At 35.8% G+C, this 17,589-nt stretch overlaps 2 protein-coding genes across 2 annotated transcripts in view; one reads left to right on the forward strand and one right to left on the reverse strand.

Moving 5' to 3' along the window:
• Positions 1–17,589, reverse strand: part of LOC125831588 (pentatricopeptide repeat-containing protein At5g01110-like) — an 809,602-nt gene that overhangs the window by 351,265 nt on the left and 440,748 nt on the right. The gene's annotated exons all lie outside the window — the stretch shown is intronic.
• LOC125830958 (CASP-like protein 4D1) lies at positions 12,639–15,729 on the forward strand. Its single transcript, XM_049510147.1, has 3 exons — positions 12,639–12,835; positions 13,652–13,754; positions 15,532–15,729. Exons 1-3 carry the CDS (start codon positions 12,675–12,677, stop codon positions 15,727–15,729), a joined length of 462 nt encoding a protein of 153 aa, XP_049366104.1. The 5' UTR covers positions 12,639–12,674.

A 17,589-nucleotide genomic window follows, 5' to 3' on the forward strand; every position in this document is an offset into this window, starting at 1 on the left:
TCAAAGAGAGAATATTCAAGCTTCAACAAAAACAACAAGGGACCTCATAGACTGACGAATTGCTTCCTGAATCAGCTGTTATTTTGATTGCTTGTATTTGTGCTTACATTGTAGGATTCGTTTCACATGTGTTAGAAACGTTTCAAACATTGGGTGAATCACTGTAAGAGCTTAGTTGAGAGAAACTTTGTGTCTTACGTTAAAAGGCTATATTAATCAGTTGGGTTAGTATAGTGGGCAATGCATACATTACTTTGGCTCATTGAGTGATAGTTGTATTACTCAGAATAGAGATGAAGAGGTTAATCTTGTGTGTGTTGTAAACTGTGTTTTACTTTTGCTTGAGAAGATTAGTAAAAACAGTTTGAAAATCCTGTGAGACAGATCGTGGTTTTACTCCCTTGAGGAAGGAGGTTTCCACGTAAAGTTGTGTGTGCTATCTTTACTTTCAGTATTTTGTTTTGTTTATCTTAAGTGTGTTAAGGACCTGATCCTAGCGTAACTAATGGACGCATACATTCCAACAATTACCTTGCAATTCTCTTCCGAATATTGAATAACTTTTATTAGAAAGTATTTTACCCTCAATGTGAGACTTTCTAATACAAATTTAAAGGGAAAATTACTCGGTTAAGCAAACTTATACTACTTAATTAGTCATCATAGCTATAGTTTGCTATAATTATCACTGGCGACTAACATTAACCATTAATTATGTAAGCTGACTTTGAGTTTGTATTATTTGTCACGTTTGTATAATTTGCAACTAGCAATTTCATTTGGTTTGTATTTGTATACGATGGTTTGTATTTGTATATGACGATGATTTCCTTTGGTTTTTCAACTTTATCACCATACATTCAATCTTTTTTTGTATAACTTTTTACAATTTGTATAAACGTGTAATTTTTGAATTTTGTATAATATAATTTATATAATGTAATTTGCATAAAATAATTTGTATAACGAAAAAGGCTCAAAAATACCCCTATACTATCCGAAATAGCTCAAATTCACCCTTAAACTATATTTTAGCTCAAAACTACCCTGCTCGTCATATTATTGGGTCAAACATACCCTTCTAATAAACAGAAGTGTGTTAAGTACCATGTGGACGCCACATGGATGCCACATAAGCGCCACGACTTCATCTATTTCCACGTAGACTAATAATAAGATTCCTAATCCCTAATTTTTCCCCTCATTTCTACATTTCCATTTGAAATGATTTCACCCACCCAACTTAGGCATGGTTAGGAAATTCTTTAGCTTCCTCTGAATATAGTCAGCAAGCATCACTAATGTAGCACCAGTGAACCTTGATTCTCCTAGTGCTAAAGAAGCACCAGTTTCCAGAGTTGTGTTAAGTTTGCAGATCTAGAGAGGAAGGATGAGAGAATATCTAAGAACTAACAATGTAACTGAATCTTATCATGGAGAACACCCGTGATAATGAAGGGAAAGGGGTGGGTGAAATAGTTTCAAATGGAAATTGAGAAATGAAGGGAAAATTAGGGATTAGGAATCTTATTATTAGTCTACGTGGAAATGGATGAAATCGTGGCGCTTACGTGGTATCCACATGGCACTTAACACACTTATGTTAGTTGGAAGGGTATGTTTGACCCAATAGTATAAGAGAAAAGGTAGTTTTGAGCCGGAATATAGTTTAAGGGTAAATGTGGATTATTTTGGATAGTTTAGGGGTATTTTTGAGCCTTTTCCAATTGTATAATTGTTTAAAGTTCATATTGTCACCCCCCGAGCTACCTCCGAGATGCGGACACGGGACCTGGGATCACAAGTGACCCCAAGCTAACCCTGCTGGCATGACATGAACATACTAAGAATAATAATAACTGATGCAGAAGCTAATCATAAGTAAGTCTGAAATGATGGGGAATACCTATATACTAATCTGAATATATCAACTATGAGAGTTTAATACAAAAGAAATACCAAACTCAAATACTAAGCTGAATCTAACTATGTCTGAAAATAACGTCTAACTGACTAGAAGTGCTGGGACATACCCCAACTAAGTCTAGTAAAACTGAAACTAAAATAATGAAATCTGAAAAATAAAATGACTATTGTCCTTGAAGAATGAGGAATCACCACTGATGCTGCTGAATTGGAGATCGGGAACCGATCTAAGTGTGATCTGGATGCTGAGAATCTAAACCTACATCACAAGAAGATGTAGCACAGAGTATGCGTCAGTACTTGAAAGATACGAAGTATGCATGGTAGAGTAAAACTGAAATAAACATAAAACTGAACAAACAATGAAGCAAGAGTATAATCTGAACATGATAAAGATACTGAATACCGAGCTAACAGAATGCAATGACCAAATTTAGACATGCTAATGTTAAATACTGATTATACTGAAATGTGGTCAATGCAATGGAGTGTGACTGAACTGTGGGAGCTACTAATAATGATAATAAAACCACATGAGCTAAATGTGAAGTCCGATGTATACGCCCTATCGAGAGAACCGAATACACCCGGCCCAAGGTTTAGAGGCATGCTGGCATAATCACTAAAATGATGCTTACAGAGGGGACATACAACTTACGTAGCTCGTAGTTCTAGGACTATATGAGTGACTGACCCTAGTCCAACTCAGTATTATGCTACTCCCAATAGATTAAATGATTAACGCATTATGATTGAATGTCTGTAATATACCAGATAGCTCAAAACTGACAAGCGAACTGAGAATGGATATTAATATACTGATAATGACACATTCAAGACTGAGGCAAATATATCTGAAATACTGAAATATCTGACCTAGCATGTGTAATTCTAGAACTAAAGAAATACATTGCTAGGGTTCTAAAATTCATGCAATAAACAAAGTAATAACATGATAATCTGATTTGGAACATATAAATAACTATATCTACTAAAGTTCTAGAAACCCTAGGTCTTGTTGACAATAAGGAATCAAGAATCTGACTGAAATTTAGGGACCTACTGGGCGAAAGGAACCCATTAGTGAAATCTTACATACCCGGTGACGAATTCCACGAAGAAATCTTTTAATCTTGGGGCTGGAACTGATGGAATCTTGTTGCGTTCTTGAACCAGGGTTCTTGACCTCTTTTCTCCTCTTATGCTCTAATTTTTCTAAGTTTGATTAATGATTTGACTTAGGTAAATTCTAGTTATGTTTGTAGGATTAAACTGACTAAAACCTCATAATTTAGGGTCTAAACGAGGTAGTTTAGGGGTCAAACGAATAAGGAAAAGACCAAAAGACCCCTGACTTAACTGTTGTCAGAGTGACTGATGGACCGTCGATCGACTGACGGTCCGTGTTGGTCATCCGTCGATCAGTATTGAAGCTGAGATTTTGAGGGTCTGATCCACGACCTTGGACCACAGACCCTGGTCTGACCTACGGTCCGTAGGTCCTAACATGGCTTGACCCTTAGCCAATTATCGGGCAGAGTTCTGGGGGAGGCTATTTGTGTGAACCACGGACCACCAGCATGGACCATGGGTCACCCTACGGTCCGTATGTGGTTCCCGTAGGTGGCACCTATAGCTTTTGAAATCTGAAATTTGGTTTACTTCGGATACGGGGTATAACATTATCTCCCACTTGGGAACATTCGTCCTCGAATGAAGACTAAGCTAGATGAAAAGGAAGAGATGAGCTGCAACCCTACCACTAAACACTGGAAGCTGATTTCTGACTGAACTAAGTTCCAAACACATGCAATTACACTGAAAATGCAAGTACAGACTGAAGGAACAAGATACTAAGACTGATTTCATGCATAAATGACTGAAAAACTGGAAAGGAACCTCAAGCTGGAGTGGAATCAGAAGGAAAGAGGTGAGGATACTTGGACTTCATGGGTACTTCTGCTTCCCAAGTAGCTCCCTCTACGGACTGACTTCTCCACTAAACCTTGACTGAGGCGACTTCCTTGTGTGTCAACCTTCTAACCTGATGATCAAGAATCTCAATTGGTACATCCTCATAAGAAAAGCTATTTTTCACAGCCACAATCTCTAACGACACTATGGATGCTGGATCACCCATACACATCTTTTAGAGAGAAATGTGAAAGAATGGATGCACTCCTGCTAATTCTGATGGCAACTCTAACTCATAAGCCACTTTACCAATCCTTTTCAAAATCTGGTAAGGGCATACATATCTGGGATTGAGCTTCCCTTTCTTGCCAAATCCCATCACCCCTTTCATAGGTGACACTTTCAGGAAAACCCAATCATCAACTTGGAACTCTAGTTCCCTTCTCCTTACATTTGCATAGGATTTCTGGCGACTTTGGGCTGTCTTAAGTCTGTCTCTAATGAGTTGCACTTTCTCCATAACATCATGAACCAAATTTGGCCCTATCAAGACTGTTTCACCTACTTCAAACCAACCAACATGAGATCCACATCTACCCCATACAAAGCCTCATAAGGGGCCATCTGAATGCTGGAATGGTAACTATTGTTGTAGGCGAACTCAATAAGAGGAAGGTGATCATCTCAACTACCCTTGAAGTTGATCACACAAACTCTCAACATGTCCTCTAAGGTATGAATGCTACGCTCTACCTTACCATCCGTTTGTGGATGAAATGTTGTGCTATGGTTAATCCGAGTAACAAGACCTTTCTGAAATGACTTCTAGAAATTAGAGGTAAACTGAGGACCTCTATCTAAGATGATAGACAAAGGAACCCCATGCAACCTCACAATCTCATTAATGTAAAGCTTGGCATAGTCCTTCGCCGAATGTGTAGTCCTGACCGCCAAAAAATGAGAAGACTTAGTAACTCTATCAACTATCACCCAAATGGAGTCATGTTGTCTGCGAGTACAAGGTAAACCTGTGATGAAGTCCATTTGATCACTTCCCACTTCCAATTAGGAATATCAATCTCTTGAGTCATACCTCCTAGTCTCTGATGTTCTACCTTCACTTGCTTGCAATTGGGGCACTTAGCCACAAAATCTGCTATATCTCTTTTCATGCCATTCCACCAATAGACTTCCCGCAGATCATGGTACATCTTAGTGGTGCCTAGATGAATAGAATATCTAGAGTTATGGGCTTCTGCTAGAATCTGTTGTCTCAACTCGTCCACATTAGGAACACATAATCGACCGTGATAGCGAAGTACACCATCTCCCCCTTAGGAGAAAACCTCCACTCTCTACTGATGGATTGCACCATTTAGCTCAAGCAATATCGGATCACTATCTTTCTTTTCCTTAACTTCCACTACCAAAGAAGATTTTGCCCCATTCTAAACCATTACACCATCATCTAATATGCTCATAAGACGAACTCCTAAACGAGCAAGCCTGTGAACATCCTACGCTAGTTCCTTTCTTTTTTCCTCAACATATGCTACACTACCCATAGATAGTTTGCTAAGGGCATCTGCTATTACATTCTCCTTACCAGGATGGTAATGCCCACTCATGCCATAATCCTTGAGGAACTCAAGCCATTTTCTCTGGCGAATATTTAACTCTTTCTGGGTGAACACATACTGAAGGCTCTTATGGTCTGTGAACACATCTACATGAACACCATACAAATAGTGTCTCCAAATCTTGAGTGCAAACACCACTGCTGAAAGCTCGAGGTCATGAGTCGAATAATTCTTCTCATTCACCAAGCATAGGCTATAACCTTACCTTGTTGCATTAACACACAGCCTAGGCCGACTCTGGACGCATCACAATAGATAGCATAACCATCTGAACCCTCTAGTAGAGTCAAAATAGGAGCTGTAGTCAACCTGGTTTTCAATTTTGCGAAGCTTTTCTCACATATCTGATCACTGAAACTTGACCATCTTCTGAGTCAACCTAGTCAATGGTGAGGCTATGGAGGAGAATCCTTCCACAAACCTTCTCTAATAACCTACTAGCCCCGAAGAAACTTTTGATATCTGTAGGAGAGGTATGTCTAGGCCATTGTTTCACTGCTTCTATTTTCTGGGAATACACTCAGATCCCTTCGCTAGATACTATATGCCCAAGGAAAGCAACTGATTGTAACCAAAACTGACACTTGTTAAATTTAGCGAATAACTGACGATCTTTGAGAGTTTGCAGAACAACTCTCAAATGACTCACATGTTCTTCCTCATTCCTACAGTAAATAACGATATCATCAATAAAAACGATAACGAACAAGACAAAATACTGCTTGAACACTCTGTTCATCAAATCCATGAAAGCTGCAGGAGCTTTGGCTAGTCCAAATGACATAACTACAAATTCATAATGACCATACCGAGTTCTGAAGGCTGTCTTCAGAATGTCACTATCTCTAACCTTGAGCTGATGATAACCCGATCTGAGGTCTATCTTTGAGAAAGGACTAGTACCCTGAAGTTGGTCAAACAAGTCATCAATCCTGGGGATGGGATACTTATTCTTGATTGTGACCTTGTTAAACTGCCTATAATCAATGCACATTCTGAGAGAACCATCTTTCTTCTTCACGAACAATACCGGTACACCTCATGGAAAAATACTAGGTCTGATGAAACCCTTATCTAGAAGGTCTTTCAACTACTCTTTCAATTCCTTAAGCTCAATTGGAGCCATTCTATAAGGAGGAATAGAGATAGGCTGGGTATATGGAAGGAGATCAGTTCCAAAGTCGATTTCCCTTTCGGGAGAAACTCTGGGAAGATCTTCTAGAAACTCATTAACCACATGAACTGACTCAAGAGTTGGGGTTTCAGAGTTTGAATTCTTAACCCGAACTGGATGATAGAGATAACCCTTAGAGATCATCTTTCTAGCCTTAAGGTAAGAAATGAATCGACCCATAGGCGCTAAGCTACGACCCTTCCATTCTAAGATTGGTTCGTCTGGAAACTGAAAACGAACAATCCTAGTTCTACAATTGACTGAGGCATAACAAGAATGTAACTAATCCATGCCTAGAATGATATCGAAGTCTACCATTTCTAACTCTACAAGATCTGCTGAGGTGACTTTCTGAGAGACTGTGACAGGGCAATTTATGTATACCCGTCTAGCTATAACTGGGTCACTGACTGGAGTAGAGACTGAGAAGGGTTCTGAGAGAGTTTATGGACTAACATCAAACTTAACTGCTATATAAGGAGTTACAAAGGAAAGAGTAGCCCAGGATCTAACAAAGCATAAATATCGAGATCAAAGACTCGTGACGTGCCAATGACTACATCATTAGAATCTTCCTAATCATGGCGAGCCTGAAGAGCATAGAGCCTATTCTGGCGCTGTCCACCACCTGTACCAGATGAGTTACCCTACTGAGTTGGACGACTTGCTGGTGTTGCTGAAGTTGTGGACTTAGCTCTACCATTGCCTCCTTGAACCTATTTAAAAGGACAATCCCTCAACCTTTGACCAGACTAACCACACTCAAAGCATCCTTCCTTTCCTGCAAAGCACTCGTCCGGATGGTTCTTACCACACTTAGGGAAATTTGGGTAGGTTATGGTACCTGAAACCCTTCCCTGAGACTTAGAGCCTGATGCCTTACCTTTCTGATCTTGTTTGAACTTGGAGGACGGAACACTAGCTGATGAAGGTGCTGGAGCTGAAAATTTCTACTGACCTTATGAGTGATTTCCACCACCCGACTTCTGTTGAGAATACTCATACTTTCCAGTCCTAGCCTTCTTGTTCTCCTTAGCCTGTTCCCTAAGCTTATCACCCTCAACCAGCTGACCATGAGTCATGAGCCTAGAGATGCTCATATTTTCCAGCAACATAACATTTATACACTTTGTCTTTTCCAAGTCTGACACTCTATATAGAAACTTATTCATCTGAGCCCTAGAATCAGCAACCATGTGAGGATCATACCTGGAGAGTTGGGTAAACTTGAGCCCATACTCTTGGATTATCATGCTACCTTGCCTTAAGTTCATAAATTCCTGAGCTTTTGCCTCCCTTAGCTCTCTTGGGAAAAACTTGTCTAGAAAGGTCTCACTAAAGCAATCCCAAGTGATAGGAGTTGCATCTGTACCCTTGTTCTCTTTCCACTGAGTATACTAGCTATGAGCTACATCCTTAAGTTGGTAAGATTCTAACTCAACCCGGTCATTCCTACTTACCTATATCACTTCAAAGATCTTCTTGACTTCATCAATGAAGTTTTGGGGATCCTCACCAATCTGTGACACTAAGAATTCTGGCTGATTCATCCTAACAAAATCTCGCACTCTGGTTGCAGCTGACCGAACATTAGCATTTGTCAGAACTGGAGCCCGCGAATTGTTCTAGTTGACCACACTCTGAGCCAACATCTGAATGAAGTTTCAGAATTCTGCATTCGAAACTTCTTGATCTGGGACTGGAGAAGCTGCATTTGCGTTCCTGGCATTTGCATTCCCCGCGTTAGCTCTACGAGGAGGAATGACATGAACCATAGAATGCCGAGTTAAAATGGAATTAGATCATACCTTACGCACGATAAGAGTAACAAGAAAAATGAAGATTTTTCCTAAAATACTTTGTAACCTCCCTCTTATTAGATGTGGTGCGCACTACACACCCATGAAAATGACTCTACCTAGTGCGGCTTTTCAGACATCCTAGGGCACTTAAACCTAGTACTCTGATACCAAATTTATCACGCCCCAAGCTACCCCAAGACGCGGACACGGGACCTAGGATCACAAGTGGCCTCAAGCTAACCGTGTTGGCATGACATGAGCATACTAAGAATAATAATAACTGATGCGGAAGCTAATCATAAGTAAGTCTGAAATGATGGGGAATACCCATGTACTAAACTGAATTTATCAACTATGAGAGTTTAATACAAAAGAAATACCAAACTCAAATACTAAGCTAAATCTAACTATGTCTGAAAATAACCTCTAACTGACTAGAAGTGTTGGGACATGCCCCAGCTAAGTCTAGCAAAGCTGAAACTAAAAAAATGAAATCTGAAAGATAACATGACTATTGTCCTCGAAAAATGAGGACTCACCACTGGTGATGTTTAACTGGAGATCGGGAGCCAAACTAAGCGTGATCTGGATGTTGAGAATCTGAACCTACATTACAAGAGGATGTAGCGCAAAGTATGCGTCAGTACTTGAAAGGTACTGAGCATGCAAAATAGAGTAAAGCTCAAATAAACATATAACTGAACAAGCAATGAAGCAAGAGTATAATCTGAACATGATAAAGATACTGAATACTGAGCTAACAAAATGCAATGACCAAATTTAGACATGCTGATGCTAAATACTGATTATACTGAAATGTGATCAATGCAATGGAGTCTGGCTGAACTGTGGGAGCTACTACTAATCGATAATAAAACCACATGAGCTAAATGTGGAGTCCGATGTATATGCCCCATCGAGAGGACCCAATACACTCGACCAAAGGTGCAGAGGAATGCTGGCGTGATCACTAAAATGATGCCCACAGAGAGGACTTACAACCTACGTGGCTCATAGTTCTGGAACTATATGGGTGACTGACCCTAGTCCAACTCGGTATTATGCTACTCCCAATAGATTAAATGATTAACACCTTATGATTGAATGTCTGTAATATACTAGATAGCTCAAAACTGACATGCGAACTGAGAATGCATATTAATATACTGATAATGACACATTCAAGACCGATGCAAGTATATTTGAAATATTGAAATATCTGACCTAGCATGTGTAATTCAAGAACTAAAGAAATACATAACTAGGGTTCTGAAATTCATGAAATAAATGAAGTAATAACATGATAATCTGATTTGGAATATGTAAATAACTAATTCGTGATAATCTACTAAAGTTCTAGAAACCCTAGGTCTAGTTGATAATAGGGAATCAAGAATCTGACTGAAATCTAGGGACCTAATGGGCGAAAGGAACCCATTAGTGAAATCTCACATACCTGGTGACGAATTCCACGGAGAAATCCTTCGATTTCGGGGTTGGAACTAATGGAATCTTGTTGCGTTCTTGAACTAGGGTTCTTGACCTCGTTTCTCCTCTTACGCTCTAATTTTTCTAAGTTTGATTAATGATTTGACTTAGGTAAGTTCTAGTTATGTTTCTAGGCTCAAACTAACTAAAACCTCATAATTTAGGGTCTAAACAACGTAGTTTATAGGTCAAACGAATAAGGAAAAGACCAAAAGACCCCCGACTTAACTGTTGTCGAAGTGACTGACGGACGGGACTACGGACCATCAATCGACTCAAGCTGGGCTTTTGAGGGTCTGAACTACTGACCTGGACCACGGACCATGGTCTGACCTATGGTCCGTAGGTCCTGGCGTGGCTTGACCCTTAGCCAATTTTCAGGCAGAGTTCTAGGGGAGGCTACAAGTGTGAACCACGGACCACTAGCACGGACCGTGAATCACCCTACAGTCCGTAGGTGGCACCCGTAGCTTCTGAAATATGCAATTTGGTTTGCTTCAGATACGGGGTGTTACACATATGTTTATGTTTGTATCAATTTATTCTTTCGAGTTTTCTCATATTTGTATAATTCCAGACTTTGTATTACTTAATTATACAAAACCACGTGAATTATACAAACGTACCCGTGAATTATACAAACGAGATGCGAATTATACAAATTATTACCCTCTCTCACGCTTCACTCCTCTCTCTCCCAATCTCGCTCGCTAGATATACAAATACATATGTATATATCAGTTACATATATACAATTATTTTGACAGATATACATATACAATTTGCCTCTTTCCACTCTCTCCCCTCTCTTGCTCGTCTCTCTCCTCCATCTCCCAATCTTGCTCGTCACTCTCCTCCCTATAACATATAGCTACGAATCATAATTAGCAAACTATAACTATGGAGCGTAATTCAGCTATTTTTGAATGGTTGACTTAGTGTGATTAAACTGTGAATCTAGTCGAGAAAAAGAAGTCCAGCTCCAGGCTTTAAAGAATAAAAGAAAGACCTGGTTTCAAGGGAAATGCTTTAGGAAAGAAAGATCCCAAGATTATGCTGAATTGAGAGTGAATATGCAAAAGTCCACCCCACCCCCACCCCATATATATATATATATATATATATATATATATATATATATACATATTCGTATGTTTCTTTCTATTATATGGATAGGTAGAATTCCATATGCTTCTTAGTCTCAAAATCATCTTAATTCCATATGTTCCCATATGTTTCTTTCAATTAAATGAAAAGTTAGGATTAAAATATCGTAAAAAAAAAAAGAAATTAAAGACATTCTTTTCAAACAGATTATACAAAAATAAAACAAACAATTTAAAATGGAAGAAATATTCAAGAAAGACACCTTCACGTTATTGACCTAACATGTTTCAAATGATTGTTTATAATACTTTACCAATATAATAAACTAGATCAACTTAAGTACAACGTTATTGACAAACACGACCAAGACATCACCTATGAACTTCATTTTATTTTAGTTCATCCAGTTATACGTAACACATAAATTGATCATATTCTAATTATTTTTTGACCCATATATTACGGAAAGAATATATATATATACACACGAAGAGCTTATCTGGATATAGATGGCAAACACTTTTTGATGAACTAATTTGGCATTTGGACGGTGTAACAAACATTTCTCTAATGTAATTTTGCTCATCTTGACTATTAATTTTCTATTTTGATTGAATTTTTATCATGTTTATATTTTATTTCCAAAAAAAAAAAAAAAATCTTGCTGAAAAAGGATTGGTCTTTTTGCTGAATAAAAGGTTTTGCACTTTTATAAATTGAAGATGTTTCCTTAATATAATAACACAATAACCATTTAGGATTAAATAATTTTGTTTAGAAAAAAAAATTAAAAAAATAAATATATATATATATATATATATATATATCAATTGGTCAAACTATATAACAATATTATATTCTTTTAGTATAATTTTCTTTGTGAATTTGTCAAGATTTACAATTATTAGCTTTCAGCTTAATTGTCAATATAGGAATTTTATTTTGCATAAGTTAATTAAGAAAATTTAAAGTGTATTAAAGTACATGCTTAATTGTCACTAAAATGTATAAAACTCAACTATAGTGTAACAAAGAAGTTAATTAAGACTAAAAACTGAAGCAAGTACCCGCGATAAGAAATGAAATATTAGATCTTTTCAAAGTGTTACAAAACCTTTTGAAGATAGCTTAAAATAAATAAGCAATACTCAAAGGTTATTAAAAGTATTAAAACATGAGTTAAATAATAGCTAAAATATGTATATTTTAGCCGAATATCATGGATCCCCGATATTCAATGAAGAATATTTATGTATTATGCCAATTGTAAATTCATTGTTTCATATCACTTGTAGCATCAATACTTAGGCTACCTTAATCGTCAAATTTTAAATAATTTTTAACATTCTTTTTTCTTTATACTGGCATAATTATATTTGTCAAGCAGTCAACCATATGATCTGGCAATATATTATATACCTAGAAAAGAATCATATATGTATGTAGCCTAATAAAGAAAACTAAAATGAGGTAATACCAATTAATTTTCTTTAATTAGTTCTTATTAAAACTAATAAATAAAGCATATATGAGGAATCATTGAACGTGAGGGGGTGATAATAGTTGACAATTTTGATGTTATAAATAGTTGTAAATTAATAAGAAAAATTTAACAACAAGAAGATGGGAAAATCAGTGATATTGGTGGTGAGACTTGTTGTCTTAATTTGCCTTGTGGGATCACTCATCCTCCTCCTTACAAGTTCTCAATATTCCGATACTCAACGCCTTTTCTACTCTGATGATGAGCTTCAAACTAAATTTACTGATTTTCGTGTTTATGTGTAAGTATTTCATTCTCTTAATCTGTTAAATATAACATAATATAATATAATATTGTTTCTTTCAATTGAGCATCTAAACGTATGTAATGTGTTCTTATTAGATATTTTCTAAAATTTGAATAGAAAATGTCTAGTAAAAACACTTCATCATGTGTTCATCCAGTTTAGGTGTTCAATTGAAATAACCCATGTTTATATGTAAGTATTTCATTCTCTTTGTGATAATTCTTCATGTTTTACTTATAGGAAGAATAATATCATCTGTGAAATATAACATGATATAATATTATTATTTTTTAATTGAGTAACTGAACGTAAGGTGTTTTTACTAGACATTTTCTAGTAAAAATGAGTATCTGAACGTAAGGTGTTTTTACTAGTAATTGAGTATCTGAACGTAAGGTGTTTTTACTAGAAAATGTCTATAAATAAAAACATTTTCTAGTAATTGAGAATCTGAATGTAAGGTGTTTTTACTAGAAAATATCTATAAATAAAAACATGTGTTCAACCAGTTCGGATGTTCAATTGAAATAAGTCATGTTTATGTTTATGTGCAAGTGTTTCACTCTCTTCGTGATAATTCTTCTTGTTTTACTTATAGGAAGAATACCATCCGTGAAATATAACATAATAGAATATATGTTTTCTTTCAGTTGAGCACCTGAATGCATGTAAGGTGTTTTTACTAGATATACTTTTTAAAATTTGAGTAGAAACTATCTAATAAGAACACTTAATCATGTGTTCTGGTACTCTCGTGCCAAGTTTAAGATTGTGTTAGATATGTACACTAATGATTGGTTGTAATTGCAGTTACATGCTAGTTTGCATTGGCGTGGGAATTGGCTATAATCTCTTTCAAACAATACTCTCATTAAGCATTGGAGTTAGCCATTTAGATCTATTTGGTGACATGGTAATTAAACCAACCATTTTATCTTCCAAATGTGTTTATAATCTCTTTTGATTACATAACTCCTCAAAATGTTTTACACTTATTTTTTAAAATTTGTATCATACCAATTTTTTGGTTATTTTATTGGGAAAAAGGATAAATGTACCCCCAAACTTTTGTAAATGGTATGCGTATACTCTTCGTTATACTTTTAGGACGTCAGTATCCTTGCCGTCCAAATTTTGAAGCATATATACCCTTTAAGTTAACAGTGGTACACGTGTCTCGATCCTAACCACTAACTTGATATTTGTTAAATTTCTGCCCAAAATTAAAAAAATCCACCCGAATTAATCTAAAAACCCGCCCAAATACATAATACCCATAACCCAAAAATATTAACCCAAATCCCCAAATCAATTCACTTAATTTCAAATTAAGCAACTTAAACACTTGTTTAGCAGCATCTTTCCCCAAATCATCCTCAACGCTAAATCCTCCAATTTCTCCTCAACTTTCTCATAGAAGAGGAAGACCCATCCAAACAAGCACAAAGACTGATACTAGGATTAGGATTTGGTTAAGTAGTAGGGTTAGATTTGTTTGGAGAGAAGAGGTGAATGAGAAAGAGAAGGAGTTTTGGGGTTGGAGTAGGATCTTAAATTAGGTGATTTTTTTTTTTTTTTAAACAAACTCAGAATATGAAAAAAAAAAAATCAACTCATAGAGGAGTTATTCCTCAAAGCCAAAATCAACAGCAATTGTCAATAGTCTCTGTTCTACCAGCATTCCAAAAAAACAATGTACCATAGTTGTCTTCTTGATATTTATATAAGACTCTACTTATACTTCCCTAAATTTCTCGAATAAACTTAAGTATCTACTAATTTACTAAAATCTGAGTTATCCAATCTTATCTTTGGCTTCTCCCTCGAATCATCTTGGAAATATGATTTAAAATGTTTTGCGTGTTTCTTCTCTGTTCCAGCAGAAGGCTTACTGCCAAGTTGATGAGCTTTTCCTTTCTTCTTGTGCTCATTCACAAGGGACATGGACAAATTACTTCCATTCATTATGATATTGTAGTTGCTGGAAAGCCGATCCTGGATCTCTTCTCTAAAGGATTCCAATTTCTCCTGACTAATCACCCGAGTATTGATGAACCATCGGGGATATGGCTGTATCCTCATTGACGGAAGCTGCTTTGATTGATACTCGTACTTCAATATTTTGCCCTTCCGATTATGCTTCGGCCTACATTTATACATCTACAGCCGCCATGTAGTGGCGGAACTACGGTTGCCACTTTTGTTCGTCGCCCTTAGGTGAATTGATTTGGGGATTTGGGTTAATATTTTTGGGTCATGGGTATTATGTATTTGGGCGGGTTTCTAGATTAATTTGGGTGGATTTTTTTTAATTTTGAATAGAAATTTAACAAATATCAAGTCAGTGGTTAGGATCGAGACACGTGTACCACCATTAACTTAAAGGGTATATATGCTTCAAAATTTGGACGACAAAGATACTGACGTCCTAAAAGTATAACGAAGGGTATACACATACCATTTATAAAAGATCGGGGATATATTTGTCCTTTTTCCCTATTTTATTTTATTTATAGCCTTTTTAGTCATAAATATTTTTAATAAGTGAAGTACCTCTATATTATATGATGCAATATTCTCTTAATACTATAATAGCCTATTAAATTATATTGATAGTGTGAAAATATTAATAATTGTATTATATGAATTGATATGTTTGTCATGGACTTGTCCTGTTGATTTTGAAACAGATCATAGCAAATATATTGGTTTCAGGAGCAGCTGCAACATTTGGTTTTACACTTGAATTGAGCCGCTCAACAGAGCTAGAGCCCACTAGTTTCTTCAACAAGATATTTATATCTGCAGGCCTTTCTCTGCTAGCAACTCTCTTCACACTTATCTCTCTCATTTCCTCACATGTTGCTCTTAAGGGTATTTCACATTGAGTTGTTGAAACAAACACACATTTCATGTACTATATATTATTAATTTTCTTTCATTTTCATTCAAGTCTCTCCATGTAAATGTTCACAATATATCTATCTATCTTTAGCTGGTATTTTACTCGAACTAATTGTTGGAAAACTATATGCACAGCGGAAGCATACCATAAACTTACTACTTACATGAATAATACATAACCAAATCGTTTATGCTAGAACACATATAATATGCTAGAACACATAAACTTACAGAAATTTAATTCAAGAATTACCTCTTGAAGCGTGAACATATACCTTCAAACGAATCCATGAGTTACACAGACCTTCAAGCGAATCCATACGATAGACAACAACTTTGCAGTCTTCTACAATGATCCCAAGTTCACATCCGAACTCTCTCAATACTTGGGTGGGCAAGTATGAATAGAAAACCTTCAATCTTTTTCTAGGTTAGAAGATTCTCTATTTATAGAGATTTTTTCCCAATCCAAAAAGGAGAAGAAAACCCAGTTTTCTTGAAAAAAACAAGAAACACACGCCTAACTCTTTTTGTCCTTAGAAAAAGAATTCTGAGTTCTAGTTATATATGGGCACTGTAGGGACCACAAAATTAATTACTGAGGCTTCCTATTATGGAAATAATTCCAAATAATTAATTTGAATTATTCTTACCATAATAAATTACAAATCATTCCACTAGAAATTTGTAATTGCACTCCTCTATTTATATTTTGAAATTCCCCATTAAACACTTATGTAATTCCCCATGTTAAGATTATAGAAACTAATCAATAAATTAAATTACTGACGAATTTAACTTAATGATTAATTTCCTTTCGAGCATTACTTAACGTATTTCATGTGTCGGATTCATAAATCCACTTGCAAGGTTTGACACGATGAAAACTTACAAGTTTCTCAAAAAGTCATATCAATTAATCTCTATAACGAGACATGGATTCCATCAACTAACTTGCTATTTCACCAATATATATTATTATCATCCAATATACCAGGTATATTGACCCATCTCAGAATCTCACATTTTAATAAATCAAAATGATAATTAATATATACAAATCATAATAGTTATATCGGGATTAAGAATTTAAGTACATTTAATAGTTTAGAGAATATGTTTTTGTCAGCCAGTCTGAAACAACTATCTCTACTCGGTCCCGTTCAATACATACAAAATGCACTAGCACAAGAAATTGGAACTATACCGTTCCCATAATCAAGATAAATTACATATAATCTTGTGCTACAATCGTACTGATGGCATGTCCAACTTCCATCATAGATTGTGAACAAAAAACTTTATACTTATAAGAACCGATGATTTAATACTCTGTGTATAAGCTAAAACTCTACACACTAAATCATCTACTACATAAGTAAACAGACACCATAAACGAATATATGATCTATTAAAACTGAATAAATATTTATTCTATAACAAATATTATATCTTAACATATGGTGAAAAGTATATATTCCAAGAATCCCACTTAGACTTTTAACCATCACAATTATTATGATGTACTATATCTAAATGCATGGTTAGTAGTATATACCCTAACAATCTCCCACTTAGATATTTAATCTTGAAAATTGTTAGAATACTATGTCTAAACACATGATTAATAGTATATACCCTAACAATCTCTCACTTAGACTCTTAACTATGCATTTACAATGCATTCATTTATTTCTTATCAAAATAAATTTACCAAGCTTTTTCTCATGCAATTTTATCTAGTAGTGCTTCGTCGTAACAAATCAATTTTATACTAGATCTCCCACTACGACTAAGTACTACTACTATAATCACGTGTTCATGTTCTTGAGTCTTAATATTTT

This window comes from Solanum verrucosum, unplaced genomic scaffold (assembly GCF_900185275.1).
Source record: "Solanum verrucosum unplaced genomic scaffold, falcon-dt-bn FXZP01000049.1, whole genome shotgun sequence".
Classification (NCBI taxonomy): Eukaryota; Viridiplantae; Streptophyta; class Magnoliopsida; order Solanales; family Solanaceae; genus Solanum; species Solanum verrucosum.